We start from the raw sequence: 23,680 nt of genomic DNA, 5'->3' as shown, positions 1-23,680 counted from the left end.
GAACATCGTAGGTCTTATAATTGTATCTTGCACCGTCTTTATTTTAATGTTGTTTTTTTTTCACTGAATTCCGTCGCTAACGTTAGCTGGGAGACACGGTATGTAGATGCGGTACCGTCGTTACTGACACCGCACTACGCTTTACCTAACAATGCAAGCATCGCCAACATTCTGTATTACAGTCTACCAGGCAAAGTAGATGCAAATCGACTGCAAATTTGTCCTTGTATCGGACATTGTAACGCCTAGTTACTTGGAGCGAAGAGGCCAGCAGTCGAATAGGTCCTTAAACTTCGTTTTCAGCTAGTAGAACAGATGCTCACCGAGCAAGTAGGGCTGATGGGAAATTGATTAATACGCAAGACGATTATGCGCGAAAGTTTCGAAAGGAAGAGGAGACTCGCGAATTGGTGGAAAATGATAAAGGTAACGTTAGAACATGAAGGCAACTGAGGTCGTATATGAATTTACACTTTACTGCGAGGTGACACCTGTCTCTGTACAAAGTGGCAGCCACTGAATAAGTTTGTATCTGGTTATCAGAAAAACACCATTATTGCTTGTTTGTAATATTGCATATCTGCGAGTTTCCCAAATTGATGTGCCTTACTCGCCATGTACTATAAAGATAAATGGGCTCCAACTGAAAAGCTTCGAAGAGTACGCCTCCGGCTACGTCATTTCACTTGCATGGAAAGTATAAATGTGCTGAAAGAATTCACGAGGCAGAGCCACGTGCCTTCTGCAGCGTATGGCAGACGGCCTCTCTTTTGGGTTCGGGCCGACTGGCTAAATTTTCGACGTTTCTCACGTAAAGGCTGAGTACCATGCAGTACATTCGTGCTTTGACCTGTTTCTGTGAGTGTCCCCGCTTCAGTGCTCCCAGGAAAGAACTTTTAAGAGCGTTAGATAGTCTTGACAAACGCCCTTTGTTGGAGGAAAGGGTCCTGAGACACTGGCCGAGACCGTCTTCAGCACAGAAGGCCTTGAAAGTGTTATTGCGCTTCTTACGGAGAACTGGTCTTAGAGACAGGCTTTAAGCAACGCCGTATTCCCCTTTCCTTTCTCCCCTTTCTTTTTTGGTCTTCTTTCCTTTTTTTTTCTAACATCTTTTTTCTAATATCTATTATACCCCTTACCCCCTTTCTCCAGCACTGGGTAGCCAGCCGGTCTGAGAACTGGCTAACCTCTCTGTCTTTCCGTCTATTCCTGCTTCCTCCTCCTTGACATGTTTCTAAGTGAAAAGTAATATCCCGCAAGGATACGATGCCTGTGAGACGTATGTTCGATCGATCACTTTCTGTAATATTAATTTCAGAGAGCTTCGACTGGGTGAGGCGGAGGAAGGGGATGTGAGGAAAGGAATTGCGGTCATTCCGTCACCGTTACTTTCTCTTCACGCATTTCTCAGCTGCTTTGACAAGATGCTTGGCGCTCCAGCGAGCCGTCTTGCGTAACATTATGTCACGAAGTGAAAGTCTCTCAGAAAGTGATCGATCGAACACTGAAAAAAAAAAGATGATGAAGAAGAAGCAGGGAAAGAAGATTATCAGAGGCAGGGTGGTATCGCGGATGTGGGCGAAATGCTAGAACGCTCGTGCACTTAGGTTTAGGTGCTCGTTAAAGAACCTGAGGCGGCCAAAATTAATCCGGGGTCCTCCACTACGGCGTGCCTCATAATCAGATCGCAGTTTTGGCACGTAAAACCACAGTATTTGGTTTAATTTTTATGGTGGCATCACGATAGGTGTAACTCGTAGGCAGTAATTTTTCTGTACAGCTGTATGTATACCCACCCTGCTATGATCCGGTATTAGATCACATTATCTGTTAACTAAATATTTATTTATTTATTTATTTATTTATTTATTGTTCATTTATTTATTTATTTCGTTGAATGCCTAGGCGCGCTTAAGTAATTATAGTCCTACGAATTAGCCGCAAATATATTACGTGCAAAGAGCATCTCCCACATCCTCAAAACACCTTTCATACGTAAAAGCAAGAGTTATGATGGGGACCGAGGGGCTCGACTGGCTTCATGGCTCTTACCTAAAAGGATTTGCTCATTGGTCGACCTTCAGGCGCCAGCCACTCACGATAGCGAACGAGCCCATAACGAAGCCACCACCTCAGCGATGGCCAATCACTGGCAGGCGGTACACTTACGAAAGATAGGTCTCGCGAGTACAGGCCCTAGCAAGCGTATCACTCGATGTTTAACTCAAGGTATATGGGTTGGCCTAAACAAATACAGCAGCACACATATACTTATTTCTGCGCGTTTTCTTCGGATATGCTCCAGCGGTTCTCACGGCAGAGAGAAGCCAGGAGATTGATCCTCCGGTGCTCAGAAGAGAGACAGCCATCAATCTTGACAAGCCAGAAAGCCAGCGTTAAAAAAAAATATCCCTTTCAAACTCTCGTCCGCTGCCGCGTCGAAACACTTCCCGCGAGTAGCTTGCGCCAGAAAAGGAAAAAGAAAAGAGACGGATTGAACGAAGGACGCGTGAAGGAACGGGCTACTATACCTACAACAAGTATGGACGCGAGAGAATTTCAGCGCGCTCGCTTTTTCTTTGCTTTCTTTGTGTTCCAAATCTCTCAAAAAGTGATTGAGACGGAGGAAAAAACCGAAAGGAGTTGCTGTTTCTAAACCCCATTCGCAGTTCGAGAGCAAACGCAACCGGAACTTTACATGCGAAAAGTTTCCTGACATTTATGCATGGGCGTTAACATGTGTCACTATCATTCCACTAATGCAAGTATTTATTTTTCGTTTTGTTTTTGCTTCTCGCTAATTATGAAGGAGCGAGAGATTATTTAAATACTTGTGCCTGTGCCGACGAATTTCACGAATTTTCTTCAGCGTTCTAAAAGATCATTTTTCACTGCGTCGTTTCTTTTTTACTGTTTTTCTTTCTGTAACAAAATTTTGTTAATGAAGGGAAAATTAGTCATCCACCCAATCCCAGCGATTGCTGCAAAAGAAAACCATACGGGTTCCTCGAAAGAGAAATTTCGCAGTTGAACAAAAAATCGTCCTGGTCCGCAAATCGAACACGGGACTACCGCCTTTCCGGGGCAGCCACTCTACCATCTGATCTAACCAGGCGAGTAGCAGATGGTAGGGCGAAGTCGAACTCCTCAATAACTCTGAAGCAAATGCAAGAGCTTGACGTAATAGTTCTGCGGAAACCTGCAAGGTGGAGGGAAGTAATCAATAAAGGGAAAACGAGACATCCACCCTATCGTAGCAATTGCTACAAAGGAAACCTGTACGGGTTACTCGAAAGAAGAGCTTCGCAGTTGAAGAAAAATTCGTCCGAAGCGTATGCTTGACAGCGAGTGCAAAAAGCTTGCGCAATATAGTGAAAGTGGCTCATGTGAGAGGGCACTCCGAAAGAACGAGGTGAAATAAGTTTCTTGGTAAATAATAAAAAATGAAGAAAAAAGCAGTCTCCGAACAGGAGACATTAAAAAGGTTTATTAACTAACTTAACACGACGAGAAAAATACTCGAGTGACACAAGTGGAGAAACATGCGAATTAACCCCGATGTCTTAAATTGTTGGGTTTAATTGCCTTTCTGTTACAGAAGCGCCATTCATCATTTTCAAGGACTCATGGCTTGGATTCGTTACTTTGATCCAAGCACTTCATCCGAGTTAAATTTACCTAAAGTATCTAAAAAAATATTCTAGTTAGCCTATATACATCCGTACGCAGCACATTGACCGACAGAAACACCAGCGCTAAATTAGCGCCGGGCTTACTTTTCTTTTACTTCACAAAACTTCATACGCTCACCTACTCGTCCACACGCACACATTTACAATGCGATGAGCAAGAAGTGGGAAAAAAATAAATAACAGTAGTGTGCGTGCGTAGCTTATGCTCATTACTGTCAGTCGGCATGTTCACTGTGGCGTACCTTGGTAATAAGGTCGATTCTTTTCTTGCATTGTGTGACACCGTTGTGCTCTCTAAGCTCGAGGACTCCTAATGAGTCTTTCGCTTCCGACAGCGTTCTTTTATGAGCACCAGTGGCAGCCACAGAAACGAAAAGTGTGGCACAGACAAATGTCTGTTGGCAGTGCAAGAAAAAAGGGGGAAAAAAAAGGAACCACACAGGTTACTGGTCACTCTATCCACGGCTGTAGGTGTTTTGGGGGTTCGTAGTCTTTTTCTCTAAACTCACCTCAGACAAAGCGAATTGTAACAGCGCCGAGGGAGCGGGAAATTGGAGGGAGGCTGCTCTCTCCCTCCTCTCGCATCTCTTTTGTCTTGCAACCCGTGGCACTTTTCAGCGCTGCGGGTAACAAATGACGTTCGGAGGAGAGCGGCGCGATACGATCAGCGCGACGTATCGACGCCCCCTTCGCGGTGCCGAGCGGCCGCATTGATTCTCGGGTCAGTTAATGTGTCGGGACATCGACGTCCTCTATCGTATCGGCACCGGCTCCAGATGTTGCGCGTGTAGCTACCCCTTGTCCAAGCTGGCCACACAGATCATGTGTCGCTCGCCGGAAGGGTAAAAGAACTCTCGTTGAACACGACGGGAGCGAGCGAAGAGCCAGTCGTCGTCGCCGCCGCCGCAGTCGCCGAGCGAGACCGTGAGGGCAGAATCAATCGCGGTTGTTTTGAGGGTTCCGGGATCCATGGAATTGATCGCAGCAATATGCAGTGAGCTGATAGGGCCCGCTTGAATGCGGCTGTGTTTGTTGTGCGTGTCCAGTCGCGTGCAGAACAAAGCATTAAATGAACATCCCAGTCCGACAAGGGCCCAATTCCTGAGATAATGCAACATTATTTGCTATTTGATGGTTTCGCTATGGACAATCTATGAAGAGGTTCACTTTCATTTATTTTCCTGTATCGCTAGCATGCCTGGCAATCAATAGAAACTAAATGTCTTCGGCTTCTTGCACAACGCCTGCGAAGCTCACACCTTTCAGATAAACCATCACACACTTTTACATTGGTATTGCCAGCATCAAAAGCTTTACGTTGCTTCTTGGCCTGGTCTAACTACTGTTGCGACGATGGTATAAAGTTTGTAAACAGGGATAAGGTGCCTCAGAAAGGTTCTGAGGACCTTATCCCTGTTTACAAACTTTATATCACAGTGTGCTATTCAATCTGTCAGCCCCTTTCTTGATTTTGGACTAGTGTTGCGACTGTCACTGTTAAATAAGACTGAATCCACTGCGGCGCTCCATCTTACTATGCGCATAAAGCTTCGTCGAAATTTGATTGATTGATTGATTGATTGATTGATTGATTGATTGATTGATTGATTGATTGATTGATTGATTGATTGATTGATTGATTGATTGATTGATTGATTGATTGCATTAACAAACATTTGTTACTCTAGGATTGTTCGTAGGAGCAAAAGCGTGGCAGTTTGGGCGAGTTGGTATGTCATGACTATTTTTAGGCTTGTAGCGCAGCTCAGAAAGAGCAAAAAAGGAAGGAGGCAGGGGTAATGAAAGGGAATGGAAAACAGAGTGAGCGCTAACTTCCACGCACGCACGCGCGCACGCACGCACGCACACGCACTCGATTTTGATCTGGGCTCATTTACACAAAGCTTTCGTTTGTAGGTGTTGTTTGCCACTGCAGCCTGCCGCTTTCGATAATAATAACCAACGTCTGATTGCTTGACATCCGCCCCTACAAACAGTTTTAGAGCGATATTCTTTGTGTGTGGTTGTTGGGGGGGGGTGGAATACTGTCTTTGTGGATACATGGAGCAATAACGCGAAGAGCGTGTGCCTGTCTTATTATTCATGCGAGTCAGATCGGTAAATTGGGTGAAGATATGCGCTCAATGAGTCCCAACACGCCCACAATCCTGCAAACAAATTTATTAAAAGCGATACGTTCGCATTTAGTACTCACTAAATCATCAGAACTTCGTAGCCATTTAAGGCAACCATCTATGTATATGTATCCATTTGGCCGCCCTCTACGGGCCAATTTGCGCAGCCATGCGCGAACTCACTCAGTGGTGCGTGCGAACATGTGCTATCGATCGCGAGTTGTTACACAGGATGGAACGTGCTTTCATCATTGTCTTCTTTCTAAGCCTTTTTGTTAGCTTTCTTTTTCTAGCCTGAACACTCAAATGCAAAGTAATGGCCGCCCCGCCGAGTGGATTTCCATGTTCACTTTTCGTGAGGACGCAAGAGCTGTAAGTGGATCGAAGTAGCAGACGGTAGCAAGAAGTCTGGAAAGAAGTAATCGCAATGTTTCGATCTATTTTGAGCACGCACGAGGTTGCTACCGCGTCGACGCTTTAAGCTCGGGAAAAGAGCGCACCCCGAGAACGTAAAACTCCGTAAATTGATTGCACGGCCGATTAAAAACAGGCCAGGGGCCTGCTCTGTCTGCACGCGGCACTTGTTTCGACGGCTACTCGCGTTAACAGAAACAGCAGGAAACGCCAATGTCGGACAGAATAAACAGGTGCGCCATGATAAATTACATCATGTATGATCACTCCAGCTGTATTGTAAGGGGCTTTTTACTGGTAAAACGTTTGACTTTCCACAACCAGTGGAGTGTGGGCACGCTCTTCAGCCACGCCAGTGCGTCACCCTATGCAGAGAAAGAAGTGCGTGTTCGCTTGATGATAATTTGAGTGTAAACGATAATGAATGTTCCTCTTTCGCTGAGCAAGCCAACCTCTGATGCTTGAAGTTGCTTCTAGCATTCAGCTTGGATGTTTCGCAGAAGAAATGTTCTGCGCAGAATCTTAGTTTTTTTTTTTCTTTTGGTCCGTTCCGCGCGTTCGTTCTACCAAAATATAGATACTCCCATGGCTGTACCTCCATCCACATTTTTGGAAACTTACGTGAATGTATTTGTAACCTAAACCCGGTAGTGTTAGGTAGCGGCTACTCACGGACATTGCGGTTGATGTGCAGCATCCTTTCACTCATAGGCGACGCATAGTAAAAGTGATCTTAGGAGCAGGCAACTAGTCAATAGTTTCCGACAAAGCGAAATTGTGACCCAGCGAGCTCGCATAAACTACGGAGCGCAAACATCAGTGCCTCATAGCAGCACTTTATTAAGCAGTATTTTTTTTGCTCAATTTTGTCGTCTTCTGCCTTTAAAAGGGCAGTAATGACACTTTTACTGGGCAGCCTTCGCATGCGCTAAATACGCCCGAAAAAGTGAACCGTTTAATTATTAATGTGGGTAATGTTGGATATCGCACCGCTGGCACGAGTTGTTGGGGTCTCGGTGCTGACGCCCGTTATTGCCAATGGGTCGCAAGCCCCAAGGGTAGCGTTGGCCTGGCGGCCTGGGGCACTGGAAGCATCCGAAGGTCCCGGCAAAGCATGAGAAGACTGGTAACAGAACAACTTGTTTATTCTAACATAGCAAAAGAGCGGCCGGTCAGGTCGACCGAAGTGGAGAGACGGGAGAGCACGTAACTCAACAGTACAAATCGGAGCCTCTCCCCTGGCGTCCGGGGGCAGCTGCTCTTATACTCTCGGCGTCGCGGGCCAGAAGGAAGGTCACGGGATGAGCCCACGACACGGCGGAGCATGAGCCCACGACGGCGCGCACGGTCGAGCCGAGAGACCTGCTGAACCGAGTGTAGTGACGCATCGCCAACCCGCCGACGGACAAACCTGCTGGCTCCTCACTTGGGGAGCTCCGCTCCCCGGCTGCCGCGCTTTGACAAGCGTGGGCACACACACACACACACGCACGCACGAAGACACGTGGCACTGAAACACGCCTGGACACGCTTGGCGGGTAGGCGTTGCGGCGGCGTCGAACGGGCCAAAATGTCCGCCGCTTTGAACAAAGCCCCGGCGTCCGTTGCATCCGCGCCGGTATTACCGCGCGTTGTAGGCGAAACGTAACAGACCGCCCCGCCGGGGGAAGGAGATCCCGATGGTCAGGGGACTGCATCCGCTGTCCGGAGGGATGTCGCTCGATGATGCTCATAACCGTAGTCGGGCGTCCTTTGGCGTTTCTTGAGCGCAGCGCACAGAGAAGGCCTCGTTCTCACGTTCAGGTTCACACAGGACACTGCAAAGTGACTTCGGGAGAGTTGACATTTTTGTTCTCGTTTCCGGCAAGCGTTAGAACCACGCCTGAAAGTCAACCGCTCAGTCAGCAAGCACGGCACAACCCTCACTAAGCCCTGCCAGGCTCTTTCCCCTTTTATACTGCTGCCTAGTTCCTTACAGTAGTTTAGCAGCACTCAGAACGCGTCCACAAATCGGAAAATTGCACTAGAAAGCACATCATCACTTTGAAACACTACACAAAAGCAATAAGTTAAAAATCCTGCCTCAGGAAGAAAAACATCAGTAACAAGCAATTTTGAGGCTGATTCCCACGTTAGGGGCTTCGACTTAAGCCATCGGCGTTACCGTTGAGACTCCCCTTTTTGTAACGCACCTCAAAGGAATATTGTTGCAAAGCGAGGCTCCAGCGCAGGAGGCGGCCATTTTTGGGAGAGATGGTCTGCAGCCATTGGAGAGGGCAGTGATCCGTCTCAATGATAAACCTCGAGCCAGCTAGGTAACATGACAATTTCTGAACGGCCCACACGATACACGCACACTCTTTCTCGGTGGCGCTATACGCCTGCTCACGACTCGTCAGCTTACGACTAGCATACAGGACGGGGTGTTCTACTTCTCCATTTTCCCGTTGGCACAGTACAACGCCCATGCCTCGCTCACTAGCATCACACTGAACAACGAACCCTTTTGTGTAGTCGGGCGATCGTAGCACAGGCTGGCTTGTTAGGGCGCTCTTTAGGGCGCTAAAAGCTCTTTCCTTTGTCTCATCCCAGACGACTGTTTGCGGCTCTGTCTTTCTTAGAGCATCCGTCAAGGGAGACGCGATATCAGAGTACCTGGGGATGTACCTCTGATAGTAGCCGGCGACACCTAAGAACGACCGAATATCGGTCTTCGTGCGCGGTTGCGGGAAGTCTCGCACAGCGGCCACCTTTATTTCAGAGGGGCGGCGACGACCCCGACCAATCACGTGTCCGAGGTAGACAACCTCGGCCTGTGCTAACTGGCACTTGGGAGCCTTGACTGTCAAGCCCGCATCGCGCAGGCGGGTTAGCACAGCCCGCAAGTGCGCCATATGCTCAGGCCAGGATGCGGAGAATATCGCTACGTCGTCTAGATACGGTAAAGCGAATTCTTGCTGTCCCCGCAACACTTTATCCATGAGGCTTGAAAAGCAGTATGGCGTGTTCTTCAAACCAAAACTCAAAACTTTAGGACGGAATGTCCCCATTGGTGAAATGAACGCCGCATACCTACTAGCCTCTTCTGTAAGTGGAACCTGCCAATAACCCCTGACAAGATCTAGGGTGGAAATAAACTGAGCGCTACTCACTCTCTCAAGGCGCTCCTCGATGTTAGGGATCGGATAAATTTGATCCTTAGTGATGGAATTAAGCCTGCGGTAGTCGACGCAAGGACGAGGTTCCTTGCCCGGTACCTCAACTAAAATCAAAGGGGAGGTATAATCACTCTCACCCGCTTCAATAACACCGAGCTGTAGCATTTTCTTTACCTCAGCCTCCATAATATCGCTCTGGCGGGGTGACACCCGGTACGCCTTGGATCGTACTGGCTCTGGGGAGGTAAGTTCTATGTCATGAGTAAGGACAGAAGTCCTACCAGGCCTCTCAGAGAACAGACCTTGAAACTCTTGTAAGAGCTGGTGTAGTTCGGTTTTCTGCTCAGGCGACAGCGATGCTTTACTTATTAAGTCACTAATGACTTGATCGGTGTCTTTCCTGTTCGTCACTGAGCCTAGTCCCGGAAGCTCGATCGGAAGCTCTTCTAACTTTCCCGCATCGGGAATTTCCTCTCCAGTATCTGGTGCCTTTAACGCTACAGGCTCAATTTTATCCCGTTCGGGCGTGCTCTGAATACCAGCTTGCTGCGCCTCTGACCCTTTCTCATCGTTCAACAACGTCGGTCCCGCAACTACCGCCTTTGCAGCGAGCTCCCGAACCTTTGATCTGGTTAAGGCCTGAACGCTAGCCTCACCAAACAAAAGCCCCTTCTCGCGCAGGAGGTGATCGGACCTGTTCGAAAATAGGTACGGGTACTGGGGGGGCAACATAGATGACACTGCGGCCTCCGTCTCAAGTGCTCCGAAAGGTCCTTCAATAAGCACTTTTGCTACCGGCAGACACACGCTATGAGCTTCCACTGCTTGCTTGATCCATGCGCACTCGCCCGTGAACATATCGGGTTCTACGTAAGAGGGGTGAACTACATCCATTGTAGCTGCGGAATCGCGAAGCACTCGGCACTCTTTCCCGTTCACGAGGAGGTCTCGCATGTAAGGCTCGAGAAGCTTCATGTTCTCGTCAGTGCTGCATAAAGACAAAAACACGACTTTTGTTTTTGTTTCTGGAGACTGCGCCGAAAAGTGACCCGGCTTCTGGCACGTATAACAAACGCGCGCTTGCCTCGTCTCGAACCGCTTTCTGCGTTCGGCTTCGGTTGCCGCCGTCTCCGTACGTTCGGTCGGACTGCTTTCACTCGCATCCGCACTACGTGTATCCCCCTTTGCTCTCATGGGTGTGAACTTCGGCCTCTCAAACTTGGAGCCAAATTCACCCTTTTGACCGTCCTTAGCTCCACGAGCCCGACGCGTCACAAACTCCTCGGCTAGCTCAGCGGCTCGAGCCACCGTACTAACGTCTGGCCTATCCAAGACCCAGTACCGCACGTTCTCAGGTAACCGACTATAAAACTGTTCTAGCCCGAAACACTGCAGAACTTTCTCGTGGTCACCAAACGCTTTCTCTTCTTTGAGCCACTCCTGCATGTTTGACATAAGCCTGTACGCAAACTCTGTATATGACTCACTTTTGCCTTTCTCATTTTCCCGAAACTTCCGACGGAACGCCTCCGCTGACAGCCGGTACTTTTTTAGCAGACTCGATTTCACTTTGTCGAAATCCTCTGCCTCCTCTCTCTCCAAGCGAGCGACTACGTCGGCCGCCTCGCCGGGTAGCAAAGTGAGCAAGCGCTGTGGCCACGTTTCCCGAGAGAACCCCTGCTTCTCGCACGTTCGCTCAAAGTTAACCAGGAACAAACCAATGTCCTCTCCAAGCTTAAACGGCCGCATCAGGTCAGTCATTTTGAACAATACTCGTTCTCCTGCACCGTGTGCCTGACTTCCATTACGAGCGCGTTCCATCTCTAACTCGAGACGCTTCATTTCCAAAGCGTGTTGACGGTCGCGCTCTTCTTTTTCTTTCTCTTTTTGTTCTTTAAGTTCGCGCTCCTGTCTTTTTGCCCGCTCCTCAATGGTCTCAAGGCAATCCGACAGCTCGTCATCCTCAGCTTCTAACTCAAGAATAGCCCTTAGCAGTTCTGGTTTTCTGAGTTTGTCTGAGACATCCAGACCCAACTCTCTTGCAAGCTCCAGCAATATCGGTTTGCGCAACGACTTCAAATCCATGGCTGCTCTGAATGCTGCTTTCTCTACTGTCTACTATTGTCTTGCCGCAAACTAACCCGGCAGCAACGACAACCACAATTACCAGCTCTGTTTCTGACACTAACAAAAGCCTGGCAAAACTCAGAAGAAGAAAGTCCCGCACTCACCAAACCTCGCAGCCAAGAATTCCGCGCAGTCGTTCCGCTGCAGGCAACCAGTCATCACACAGGGCTCGTTGCACTGCTCCCGGATGGTCGTTGTGCTGCTCAGCATACAGTCAACCGCATCTCTTCGCTGCTGGCCTCCGTTGTCGCGATCTCACCGCTGGCAACCAGTTGTTGGATATCGCACCGCTGGCACGAGTTGTTGGGATCTCGGTGCTGACGCCCGTTATTGCCAATGGGTCGCAAGCCCCAAGGGTAGCGTTGGCCTGGCGGCCTGGGGCACTGGAAGCATCCGAAGGTCCCGGCAAAGCATGAGAAGACTGGTAACAGAACAACTTGTTTATTCTAACATAGCAAAAGAGCGGCCGGTCAGGTCGACCGAAGTGGAGAGACGGGAGAGCACGTAACTCAACAGTACAAATCGGAGCCTCTCCCCTGGCGTCCGGGGGCAGCTGCTCTTATACTCTCGGCGTCGCGGGCCAGAAGGAAGGTCACGGGATGAGCCCACGACACGGCGGAGCATGAGCCCACGACGGCGCGCACGGTCGAGCCGAGAGACCTGCTGAACCGAGTGTAGTGACGCATCGCCAACCCGCCGACGGACAAACCTGCTGGCTCCTCACTTGGGGAGCTCCGCTCCCCGGCTGCCGCGCTTTGACAAGCGTGGGCACACACACACACACACGCACGCACGAAGACACGTGGCACTGAAACACGCCTGGACACGCTTGGCGGGTAGGCGTTGCGGCGGCGTCGAACGGGCCAAAATGTCCGCCGCTTTGAACAAAGCCCCGGCGTCCGTTGCATCCGCGCCGGTATTACCGCACGTTGTAGGCGAAACGTAACAGTAAGGATTCACAAAAAGTTTTACGGAACAGTTGTTCGTAAGCGCAAATTCCAGCCGATCCTTATGCTGGGCGTACTATTTGCAAAGACAGCCGGTCAATAGCAAGCAACTTACGAACGAAAAGCATTGTGAATTTGGTTGCTGTTTTATTTTGCGTGCAGGACACCGTACTTACTTAGGGTACCTCTGTGATTTCTAATTGCAATTTATTTTTACCAGTTGTTTCCAAGTGTATAAGTATTTATTGTTATACTTATATTCACATGAAAGAAAAAAACGAGAAAGGAAAACGTTCGTATTTCATAGGCATTTTTTCAGCCTTGCGATTGGCCGCCGCATCGTGCACACTGTAAATGTATGTGCGTAATGCGGAGCCGCCAGGCAAACTATTACCTTTAACTAATACGCAAACATTAGTTTTATTTTCATGACACATACTTATATCTCCTATAGCAAGTAATAAAACCTTAGTCACAGTATAACTTTTAAACATTGCTTTAGCGCACGAAATGTGATACTCAGCGAGTGAAATACTAAACCTTAACACATAACATCCTCTGGTAACATTGTGAAACAATATTAGTCCTTAGTCAGTTTGAAAAGTTCATGCCATAAACTTATATTTACTCTTTTGCCATTCGGAAAAAGATACGGTTGTGTTGAGAACGTAGAATTTGATTTTCTCAAGCCTTACAAGAACTGTGTTACACTAATTGTTCGCTGATACTCCCTGGTGTTCCCTGCCCATCAGTGTTCTTTTTTCTAATTTGGCTCTTTTTCTCCGTTATTTATTATTTCCGTCTTTCTTTCGACCCTACGCCTCCCCCCAGATATGGTAGCGAATAAGGAGACTCTTTTCCGGTTAACATCGCTGTGTTTGTCATCTCATCTTTATATATCTCTGTAGTTGTTTCGTTTGCATCTGTTTATTTTTATTTATTTTTTTGCCGAAAGCTATGTCACATCGTTAGTTTTTAATTGCATGCTAAAAATATTCTTTGCTTGCGTGTTGGTTGCTACACAGGTTGAACCAGCGTAGAAACCAGTCTCTCTTGTAGAACTCAGTATATATTGCGTCTGCGAAAGCCTTAACGATACCCATGACCCAAGTGGTCTAAGCGCAGTTTATATGCAGGACCGCCGCCATTGTATTCTTTTTTTGTGTGTGTAATTCTTCCCGCCTTCACAGCAGTCATCTCCCTCCACAACGCATGTCTCTTCATCTTGGTGCCGATATGTCGCGCTGCCGCAGTGGTGAATGCGACTGAGCCGTCGAAGGATCGCGGCTATCGCCCAAAGTTTGACTTGAGAAGCTTATTAAAGCACCGAACAGTTAATGGGATGCTGTTTCAAACCACGGACGTGATGGCGCGCACTACAAAAAAAAAAAAAAAAACCGTGAGGCGGTGTGTGTGTGTGTCGTTCTGTTTGGCACGCCATCGTGAGGAATATGAATGGCGCCGCATAGCTGCACGGGGGAATGAAAGCAAGCTCGCTGATCTAGAGGCGCTATATCGTGCGAGCCGCTCGGCTTTCCGCGCGCTGTTCTTTCCTTGCCGACGGAAAGAGCTTGCAGCGCGCCTCTTAAACTGTCGCTTGCGACTTTTTTGCGTTTGCCGTGTTCCGCATCCCCGCGCAGTTAAAAAGGGCCGTTTATGCTGATGCGGGCCCTGCTTAGGCAAACGGCCCGGCGCGCGCCACTGCTCCGCACGTATGTGTGTGCCGCCGAAGCTCGGATGTTTCCGCACGCTCCTTCCTCTTTTTTGCATGCGCGGCTTGCGCAGCAAGTCTCGGCGCGCCTTCCAGCATCCTGCTGAGCGAGCCTTCGAAGCTCCGTGGCACAGCCGGCGCGCGTTTCTCCGCCGTTTCTCGCTCTTTTTCGGCGGCGTCTAGGCGCCATTTCTTTCGCGTCCCATTATTACGAGAGCACGCACACTTGCCGCAAACGAAGAATTCAAATTCGGACTGGACGGCGGGTGCTCGGTACTCCCGTTTCCCCCTTGTGAGCTCCTAAAGAAACGGTACCGGAGACGGAGCCCACCTTGCATCTCGTTAATGCAATTCGTGTATGCGCATGCTATGTACAAAGTCCGCTACATGGTGTGTGCTATTCCCTCTGGGGGCAACTTTCGTCACGTAGCCTTTTGCCCTGCTTTGGCGTTCTCGTTCGCTCGGTCATGAGTGAGTGGGTGGTCAGTTAACACTCACTCACTCGCTCGCTCGCTCGCTCGCTCACTCACTCACTCACTCACTCACTCACTCACTCACTCACTCACTCACTCACTCACTCACTCACTCACTCACTCACTCACTCACTCACTCACTCACTCACTCACTCACTCACTCACTCACTCACTCACTCAATCACTCACTCACTCACTCACTCACTCATTTACACGCATCAAGTAGTACTTCCTGTCCCCCGCGTCACTAAGGCTGTCAGCTAAATTATGTTGATTGCAGCGCGGGGCTTCGTCATCAGTATGGTTATGACTGCACCTGCACTTGCCAAACCAAAGTACAAAACTGAAGAATGCGCCCAAGAGGCAGCAACATGTCTGAAAGTGTCATTTACAGCAATTATTTATCGCACAGTACCTAAATTGTTCTCGAAACACACGTTTCCTATATGCACATTAGCGCAGTTTGAAGGACTTATCTATAGTTTACCAGGAAAGGAGTAAATGCGGTGAATGGGGTCGGAGACACACTCCATAAATGTAAACTTCCCTTTCATATTGTCAACTCAATATAATATTTACAAGAACTCCACTCCCTGCACTCGTGGCCGTGCATACGTGTCCTATACATGGGAACCTATAGTGGCTATAATAAGAGAAGCGTCAGAACAAAGCAACCGGAGGAAGCAATATCGCCGGGGTATGGTAGCCATTCACAACACCGCTTGTCATTGTTGGTAGCGGAGCAAGTGTCCTTGCATGACCGGCAACGGGGTCGCTCACTGCACGCAAAGTTCTAGACACAGTCGCAAATGCCGCACGACGGGGAACATGTTGCTTACACACCTTCACACTGGCAAATATTAAGGGCAGCACTAAGTGCTCGTATATCACGTCACGACGCAATTTGACGAGCTCACGTGCTCCGGCCTGCCCGGTTACAACCTGAATCTCACTTAAAAATCTGCAACCTCGCGAAAGCCGCTTCAGCGTTCCGCGTGCGTTAGGCTGCGACTTCGACAACTGGTAAACGCAGGTTGCGAGGACGGCCCTTATTGCGAGGCCAACCAATATGAGAGCACACGCTCGCGGCGGATGCTTGGGCAGCGCCAGGCGATGGCGCGACCATCCGAGCCACGCGCCCGAACACCGCGATTAGGGAGCAGCGACCGCTTGCCTTAGCCGCCCCCCCCCCCTCCCTCCGCTGTGTTGTGCCTGTCGGGATCCAACGTGGAGCGCCCAGGGGCGGCGGACCGGGCAAGCGGTGTAGCCTTCAAAACTGCCGACTCGGCAGAGCGCGTCAGCGTTCCGGAGCGCGTGGACTAATTGCGAGCCCGCTTAATTATGCCCACTAGATATGGCCGTATTATTGTGTCCGTGCCTCGATGAATACCGGCTGGCTGGAGGCGGATTGGCTCGCGGAGAGGACGCGCAGCGCCCGCTGGGTTCAACGTGATACGTGTCCCACAGACCTCGCCTGCACCCTCTTCGCCCACGGCCGCAGAAACCCCGGCTGCCAGCTTCGCCGCGCTGTTGAGAGCGCCAAGGCGTCCGTTACTTGGTCCGCAGTTGACTACAAATTGAATGCGTGCCCTGCCAGTTTGCCTGCCTGCCGGTTTGCTTCCCGCGGGGAGTTTACGTCGAGGGAGGCGCTACGCCCTCTCCCCGACTCATTGCGTCGGCGACAGGCGGACAGCCGGTATTAAGCGCCCGGCTTCACGGGGACTGCTTCTGCAGCGGACGACGACTTTAGCCCGTAGAATGCCACGGTTCTTCGGCTGCGATGGATGGCTCCAGGAACACTCGCTCACGACTATGCGCCCACTTCTATTAGTCTCCTCTTCAAGGAGGAATAAGCAACACAGTATAAATAAATAAATAAATAAATAAATAAATAAATAAATAAATAAATACATAAATAAATAAATAAATAAAATCCGCATACCCTTCGAGGCAGGTGAGAAACGCCGGAAACCCTGACTTGGTGCACGCTGCCAGTCATGCACAGAAACAGGCGCTACTGAAAACAATTTCCCTTCTCGTCGCGCAGAAAACACGAATAGGGAGTACATATAACGGCATGCATGGGCTAACGGCATTTGGCGAAGTTCAGGGACGTTACGTATAATGTTAAGAAGGACGAATACTATTGTGCCGTTGCTGGCGGAAACCATATTCTTGAATCGACGAAATTATCTCTCTCTCTGTATATATGCCTGGAAATTGTGCCTAGGAAATTGCCTAGGAATGCCTAGGAATGTGCTAGGAATGTGCTAGGATAATGTGCCTAGGAAATCGGATACGTTTCATAATGAAAGGTTCTGCGACCGTAGAAGAATCTCTTACAGAAAAAAGTCAAAGTCCAGGGCACACATATCTTATATGGTCAAGCACTTTCCCTGTTGCTGTTACTAATAAATCCGAAATGGCATATTTTCGCTATGGCCATTCGATTGTATAAGCAACTTTCTTTTGAAGCAGCAAAATCGTACGCCCGGTTACTGGTATACTGCTTTACTACTGTGCTACTAATACACGATGTCATAAATTGGCTTCATCAAAATGTGAAATATCACCTGTCGCAGCGCAAGTCCATAGCCGAAACCAGTCTGTGTAGTTTTGGATTCTAACAAAAAATAAGTAAATTTTATATTGATCAATTGTTTATTTGACGTGCCCAGGAACAACCCGATGGTGTGAATACTGGCACAAGCGTGCGGTAACAAAAAGCTCAAGTCGTAGAGAACAATGAAATAATGTAAGTAAAACACGATGGAAAAGATGCAGGGACAAACGAACAAGAAAATTTTACATTTTGGAACAATATAAGAAAGAATACATGAAAAATAAGAGTACAATGACAGAAAATAACAGTTAGTATTCAACAAAGCGCAAAGTAAGTTACCAGAAAAATAAGGCGAGCAAGAGTACTTGAACAATGTGGAAAAGGAACTGTAGGGACGACAATGCGATGCTCGGTATGACACAATGACAGCGACCTATGCAAGATATCGAGATGAACTGTATACTATGCACAGATAATAATAATAATAATAATAATAATAATAATAATAATAATAATAATAATAATAATAATAATAATAATAATAATAATAATTATAGCAAGAATGCGCTGCGTTGGCCTTCCTCCTCTCTCTTTTTCATTGTAAAGGATTTTGCTGAAATGCTCAGTCGCTTCAAACGGTGGCAGTATAATGAGCGCCCTGCATTCATCATTGATTCTACGCGCCTAATGGCTCACGCATTTGGTTCTGTTGTCACGATTCCACTGGGAGTTCAAGTCTTCATTGTCTGCTGGCTTTGTTGCTTTTTCTTTCTTCTTTGATGGCCACAAGGCCAGCCCAGTCCATAAAAAAAGCGGCCGCCGCTCCATTTCAAACGAACCGTGGCTTCAGTACTCTTAATAGCGCAGGGCGATCTGAATAGCCCAAAGGAAAAAGAAAGTAAATAAGAAAAGTGCTGTCGGAAAGGAGAAAGCCGGGTGGGACGGAGAAGGGCAAAGCGTCGACGTATCCGTGCCGTCCCCGACGGCGCTCTATTCTTTCGACAGCCGATCACGCGAGGCGTTAGAGAAGGCACTCGGGCACTGACGCTTTATTTCGAACGGCATTACTAACCGCCACGGCGCGACAAAACGTATCGAAATCGGCGAGAAAGTGTCCGGTCCCGCTCCACGACTCGGCCAGTGAAGCTTTCTTGTCGAGGCCCTCCGTTTCATCAGGGGAGGTGGGGGGAGGGGGGGGGTCGAAGTTGCCGATTCGGTCGTTTCGCGTACCCGCGCGGTCGCTCGAAAGAGGCTCCAGCGGTCGCACGCGCGGCCGCCGTAAGCGTTTTTTGATGGAATCTGCGATGGAGATAACGGCGGCTAATGCCGCTAAGCGGAATGTCGAAGCAAGGAAGCCCGTTTCTCTTCCGTTGCTCGCGCGCCGTCTTTCAACCCTTTGTTGTCACGGCGCACACCTGCACGCGCCCGCGGGCTGGCTTCCGCTTTGAGGGGAATTAAGTTGAGAGCAGGGGCGAGTTCTGGCTCGACGTGACCATTTATGCTGTCTGCAACGGTGAATTGAATTCGGCCACCTCTGAACACGATGTCCCATTCGATGAAGGCGATGAAAAGGGGGGAAGAAAGAGAGGAGAGGAGGGAGCGAGGGCCAGAAATTTGACCTGAAATGCAATTACCGGGCGTCGGGCCAAATTCCGCTTACGCAATGGACGCCTTCTTCGACAAAACACGCAATTTGCGCCACAGTTAAGCAATACTCCCTTATTTCGGTGAATGGGCAATAGCCCCGCGTGCTTTTGTAGGGTGTCCCAGCTAACTTCAGCTAAACTGTTCAATGAAAAAAAAAGAAGATTGAGAAAACATTGTGAAAGACACCATTCTAAAACCTATGGTGTTCGATCGTCAGAGATCTGTCGACCGAACACCGTAGGCTTTATGATTGTATCTTGCGCTGCGTTTCTTAAATTTTTTTTTTTCGTTGACTAACTTGTCTAAAGTTAGCTGGGACACGCTGTATCGTATATCCAATGATGGATTCTCACTCCTCTCCTTTTGTCTTGACAGCAATTTGCAGCAGGAAGTTCGCGCTAGAGCGCATGGATTGCATTTCCTCTTCGTGGCATCATTCTCGCGAGCACAACTATGCCTCTTGAGTTCAGTATATTATTAAACTATTATTCAGTTGGTCCTTTGTAACCTGCCTTTAAGCGCAGTGCGGGGGAGCAGCGCCGGACGCGTTTACCTTGTGTACGGAGCTTTTGGGCGAGGCTAATTAGGGAGGTATAACAAGGAGCAATGAAAATATGTCCCGAGGCTTTGCCAGTATAACACTGGCGCAGAATTTAAGCTCTCGCAATTGATCCCTGAGAAAAGTGTGAGTGTAGATGTGTTCTTGAAACGTGGAAATCAATAGGATGATTTCAGTCTTATACAAACTGCAGATACCTACCATGCAGTCAGCCCTCTTGGGCTTTCTTTATTTTTTTCTTGGGAATTGATACCCTCATGTTGAAATACCTATTTTCCAGCTTTTCTTAGAAAGGCAGGTAAATGCCAATAAATGCAGCTGCCAAAATGATAGAGCAGGCACAAGCCAAAGACAGGTGGCGGTTAAGACAGAAGAGTTTTATAAATAAAACATCGACTCATCAAGCGCACTTTTACTCTAGGTTACCTGTTAGTACAAGATGACCTTTTCGGTTTCTGGCCAGCAGTAGCTGAAGAAAAAAGAGTTAAGCTTCATTTTATTGACGGTATATTTTATTTGCTTCGTGAATGGGATGTGTGTCGATCCATTTGACCCCGCATCTTTAGTGAAAAAATTTCTTAAATGGCTTCTCTTTCTTCCCCCTGCAGGTGCGGGAAACAAAGGGTCCGACAACGATGACGTGGACGAAGAGGTAGAAGTTAAAAATTTCAAGTATTGGGCAAACAAAAGTAAGTACTTTCGATTCCAAATTTTATTTTTGATTTAGCTGTGGTGCGATCTCAGACGGCGTTGTGTGACACCAACTTCAGAATACGTTGAAATTGTGATTCTTGCTGTAAGGATGCGTTCATGGACGAAGACGGATCCCCGAGGTAAGAAAGATCGCAGGCTTCATAGATATAACTTTCAGATGAAGTGTTCAAGGTGCCTGTTTCCCTCATTTCTTACTTCATAACCTTGCTATACTCGGCGTCGCAAATTTCAATAGCGTTCAGCATGCAACGCATACACCACACGCTGTGTCACGAGGCATTTCACACTCTTAGAGAGTTTCTGAACCACTTCATCAACGCCTACACCCACGATTCCCTCCTCCTATTGCCCTTTTCAGTTCTTTTTATTTCCGCGCTCTGCTGTTTTTCTTGTTCCGAATGAGCACAGCTCAATCGGTCCTGAGAGTTCAATCATTCACTATCTGTACTGTGAATTCAGCGAAGTGCTCAAAACTGGGCTTGCCTTGTCCGTCCGTCCGTCGTCCATTCCGCTACGCTAACGGCAACCGTTGCCGTCATCGTTATTGTGTTATTGCGCCTCCTCCTCCTCCTGAGCTTCACCACAGGCCGAAGAAAAACCAAACTCTGTCCGGAACCACTACCACTGGGATTCCCCCTTGTACGAGCGGTGCTTTGACGAGACAGCAACAATGTGAACTCTGTCTCTGCAACAATGTCAACTCTGGAGCCGGATGCGCTAACCGAAGCGCTAACGCGCAACAGCGCTGGGCAATTACTACAAGGCATCGTGCTCCACACAGACTTTGAGATCGGTGGTACTAGTGCGTATGCTTCGGTTCTCGCCAAGATGGCGGTGCATTAATTGGCGTGCAATTAGTCATCGTCACGATGATGAATCTCAAATATGGCACATGCCTACAATAGAGGATGCGCCAAGAATCCGGTTATTGGAGGAAAACAGCTTTGAAAGCGTGACTGCTCACAACAACGTCGCAGCAACAACGCTATAGCTTTTTTAATGCGAAAGCATTATATGGCTCACGAGGCGGAAAATATCCGGCATCGGCGTTCGCGTGACCAAAGTCATCGAACCCTCGACCTTCTGTGGGAGTCGACCCTGCAACCTTTGGCGTTAATTAAAGCGGTGTTAATTAAGGTGCACTTAATTAAGGCAGTCGAGCCCTGGACCTTTGGTGGGAGTCAAACCCGCGTCCTTTGGTGTTAATTAAGGTGAGCTTAATTAATCTAGTTAATTAAGGCACTCGGACACACGACCTTTGTTGCAGTCGAACCAACGGCCTTTGGTGGGAGTCGAACCTACTACCCTTGTTGTTAATTAAGGCGAAGTTAATTGAGGAAAAGTTAAATAAGGTAGAGATTATTAAGGAACTCAAACCCACGATCATTGGTGGGAGTCGAACCCGTGTCCTTGCGTTGTGCGCACCTTGTGACGAACATCGTTGGTCACGTGACGCCATGGCGCTTCTGCTGACGTGCCGCTTGGGTGCGCGTTTCATCGCGTTTTGCTGTACCCAATAAAAGTTCACTCACTTACTCACTCACTCACTCGAGCCATGTGGTCGCAATACTTGCTTTGGGATTCATCCACGTAGGGATAACTAAATGCGCCTAGATTTCTTTCTTTTTTTTTTTTTTTTGCAATGCAGCTCACACGCTTCACGGCCGCCATGGTACAGCGAAGCCCGCGAATGCACGTAAAATTGCCGCGCGACTGGCCGTTCGAGGCACTTTGCATGAATTCGTGCGCGCCCGCCGTGGTTGCTCAGTGGCTATGGTATTGGGCTGCTGAGCACGAGGTTGCGGGATCGAATCCCGGCCTCGGCGGCCGCATTTCGATGGGGGCGAAAACACCCGTGTACTTAGATTTAGGTACACGTTAAAGAACCCCATGTGGTAGAAATTTCCGGAGTCCTCCACTACGGCGTGCCTCATAATCCGAAAGTGGTTTTGACACGTAAAACCCCATTATTTTTTGTGAATTCGCGCGCTTCTTTTACCCTCGGAAAAATACTTTTGTGTCGCACGTATTGAGCAACAGAAAGTTGTATCGGGTGTTTTCATGTCGCTCTACAATTTTCTCATTGACACTTTTCATCTAATAATAATATTTGAAGCGTTGAATAATTAATTAGGACTAATTATGTAATTAGGCGGAATGCAAAAAATAATCTGGGCACGTCCTAGCGACGGCAAACAGCATTACCTTGGTTCTGCCCAGCTACGTGGCATTTGAATATTTTTAAATCTGGGTGCGTGATAGTTGGACACCCTGTATAATATATATATATATATATATATATATATATAGTCAAGTTCTTCAAAAATTTTGCACTGCAGGATTTCGGCGGTCATCACGCATTGCTTTTTGATGTGCAACGTCTTTCAGCTCAGTCAGCATAGGGCGTCGCTTGCTTGAATCGCATTATATGACACATGCTATAGTATTATCGCTTATATCTTTGTAACCGTACTGCTCATGCTCCTTAATTTGGTGTCGTTGTGTAGAGGAAAGAAGCCATTACTGGACCATGCATGTGTCGCGTGCCCAGATGGCGCTCTTGCGACACAACGCAAGACGCCATCGAGGTTAAATGTAGCCTTTTCCTCGGCGTTTAGAGATGCATAGCTCGGCAGCATGTTTGTTGATCCGAGCGGGAGTGGTTGCGTTTGCGAGATCTCACTCTGTCACAACTAGTGTTATCCGTCGAGCTCAAAGCGGTGCTTATCAGAAGTTGTAAGGCTTACAAGTGTGTAGTTTGCTCCACATTTTTGACGTTTGCTCGGCTATGGCGCCTGCGTGTTTAACACGTATGGTCAAGAAATGCCATGACGGCACTGGAGCAGCAAGGCAGAGGGATGTCGATTCGCGCCCACCACCCTTGACCACGGCGGCCCACTACGAATAGGGAGCGAGCACGATTGCAAGATCAGACATTAGGACTTGCACTACTTGCATCATAAGTTAAGCACGTAAGCTTTGTAATGCAGGAATAAATGTCACTTGTGCAATTGTTTACGTCCATTTCCGTACTCTAGTGCCTATGCCCCCTCAGCAGCAAGCACAAGATGTTTCACGTCACACACTGAGGCTGCGTCAGCAATACAGTGTATACCCATTCTTTTAATACATTAGTAAAATTCTGTTACATAAAATTGCTCATGGGAAAACTTATGTCAATGCACCTATTGTTTTCACTAACCCTTTTTCTCGGCCCACCAGAAGAAGTCATCATCTTAACATTGTTCCTTTAACTGCAATGATTGATTGTTTTAGGTTTTCCTTTTTTCCGCATACAATTGTGATTTGGAATGGCCTTGAGGGGTCCTTGCGCGAGTTACCAAGTGATGTATTTGCCAACCTATTACCTAATCATGTTCATTAATCAACTAGCTATTCCTGATATTGTTCTTTCTATTGTTTGTTTTCTTTTTGCCACTCAAATGTATTCTTCAATTGATTGACATACGTATGCACTCACTCCTGCAATATCTTGCTATGCAAGATGGCAGTATATGTAAATAAATAATAAATGTCGTC

General features: G+C 48.1%; 1 protein-coding gene across 1 annotated transcript in view; it reads left to right on the top strand.

The window, feature by feature from the left end:
* The window catches only part of LOC126544599 (Kv channel-interacting protein 4-like), a 617,305-nt gene that overhangs the window by 252,711 nt on the left and 340,914 nt on the right, over nucleotides 1-23,680 (top strand). Inside the window, exon 2 of the mRNA XM_050192021.3 lies at nucleotides 20,035-20,115. Coding sequence (XP_050047978.1) covers nucleotides 20,035-20,115 — 81 coding nt within the window. The remainder of the gene's footprint in view (nucleotides 1-20,034; nucleotides 20,116-23,680) is intronic.

The sequence above is a fragment of the Dermacentor andersoni genome, chromosome 1, assembly GCF_023375885.2.
Source record: "Dermacentor andersoni chromosome 1, qqDerAnde1_hic_scaffold, whole genome shotgun sequence".
NCBI lineage: Eukaryota > Metazoa > Arthropoda > Arachnida > Ixodida > Ixodidae > Dermacentor > Dermacentor andersoni.
Note: the sequence above shows the minus strand (reverse complement) of the source record. Positions and strands in the feature narration are given on the sequence as shown.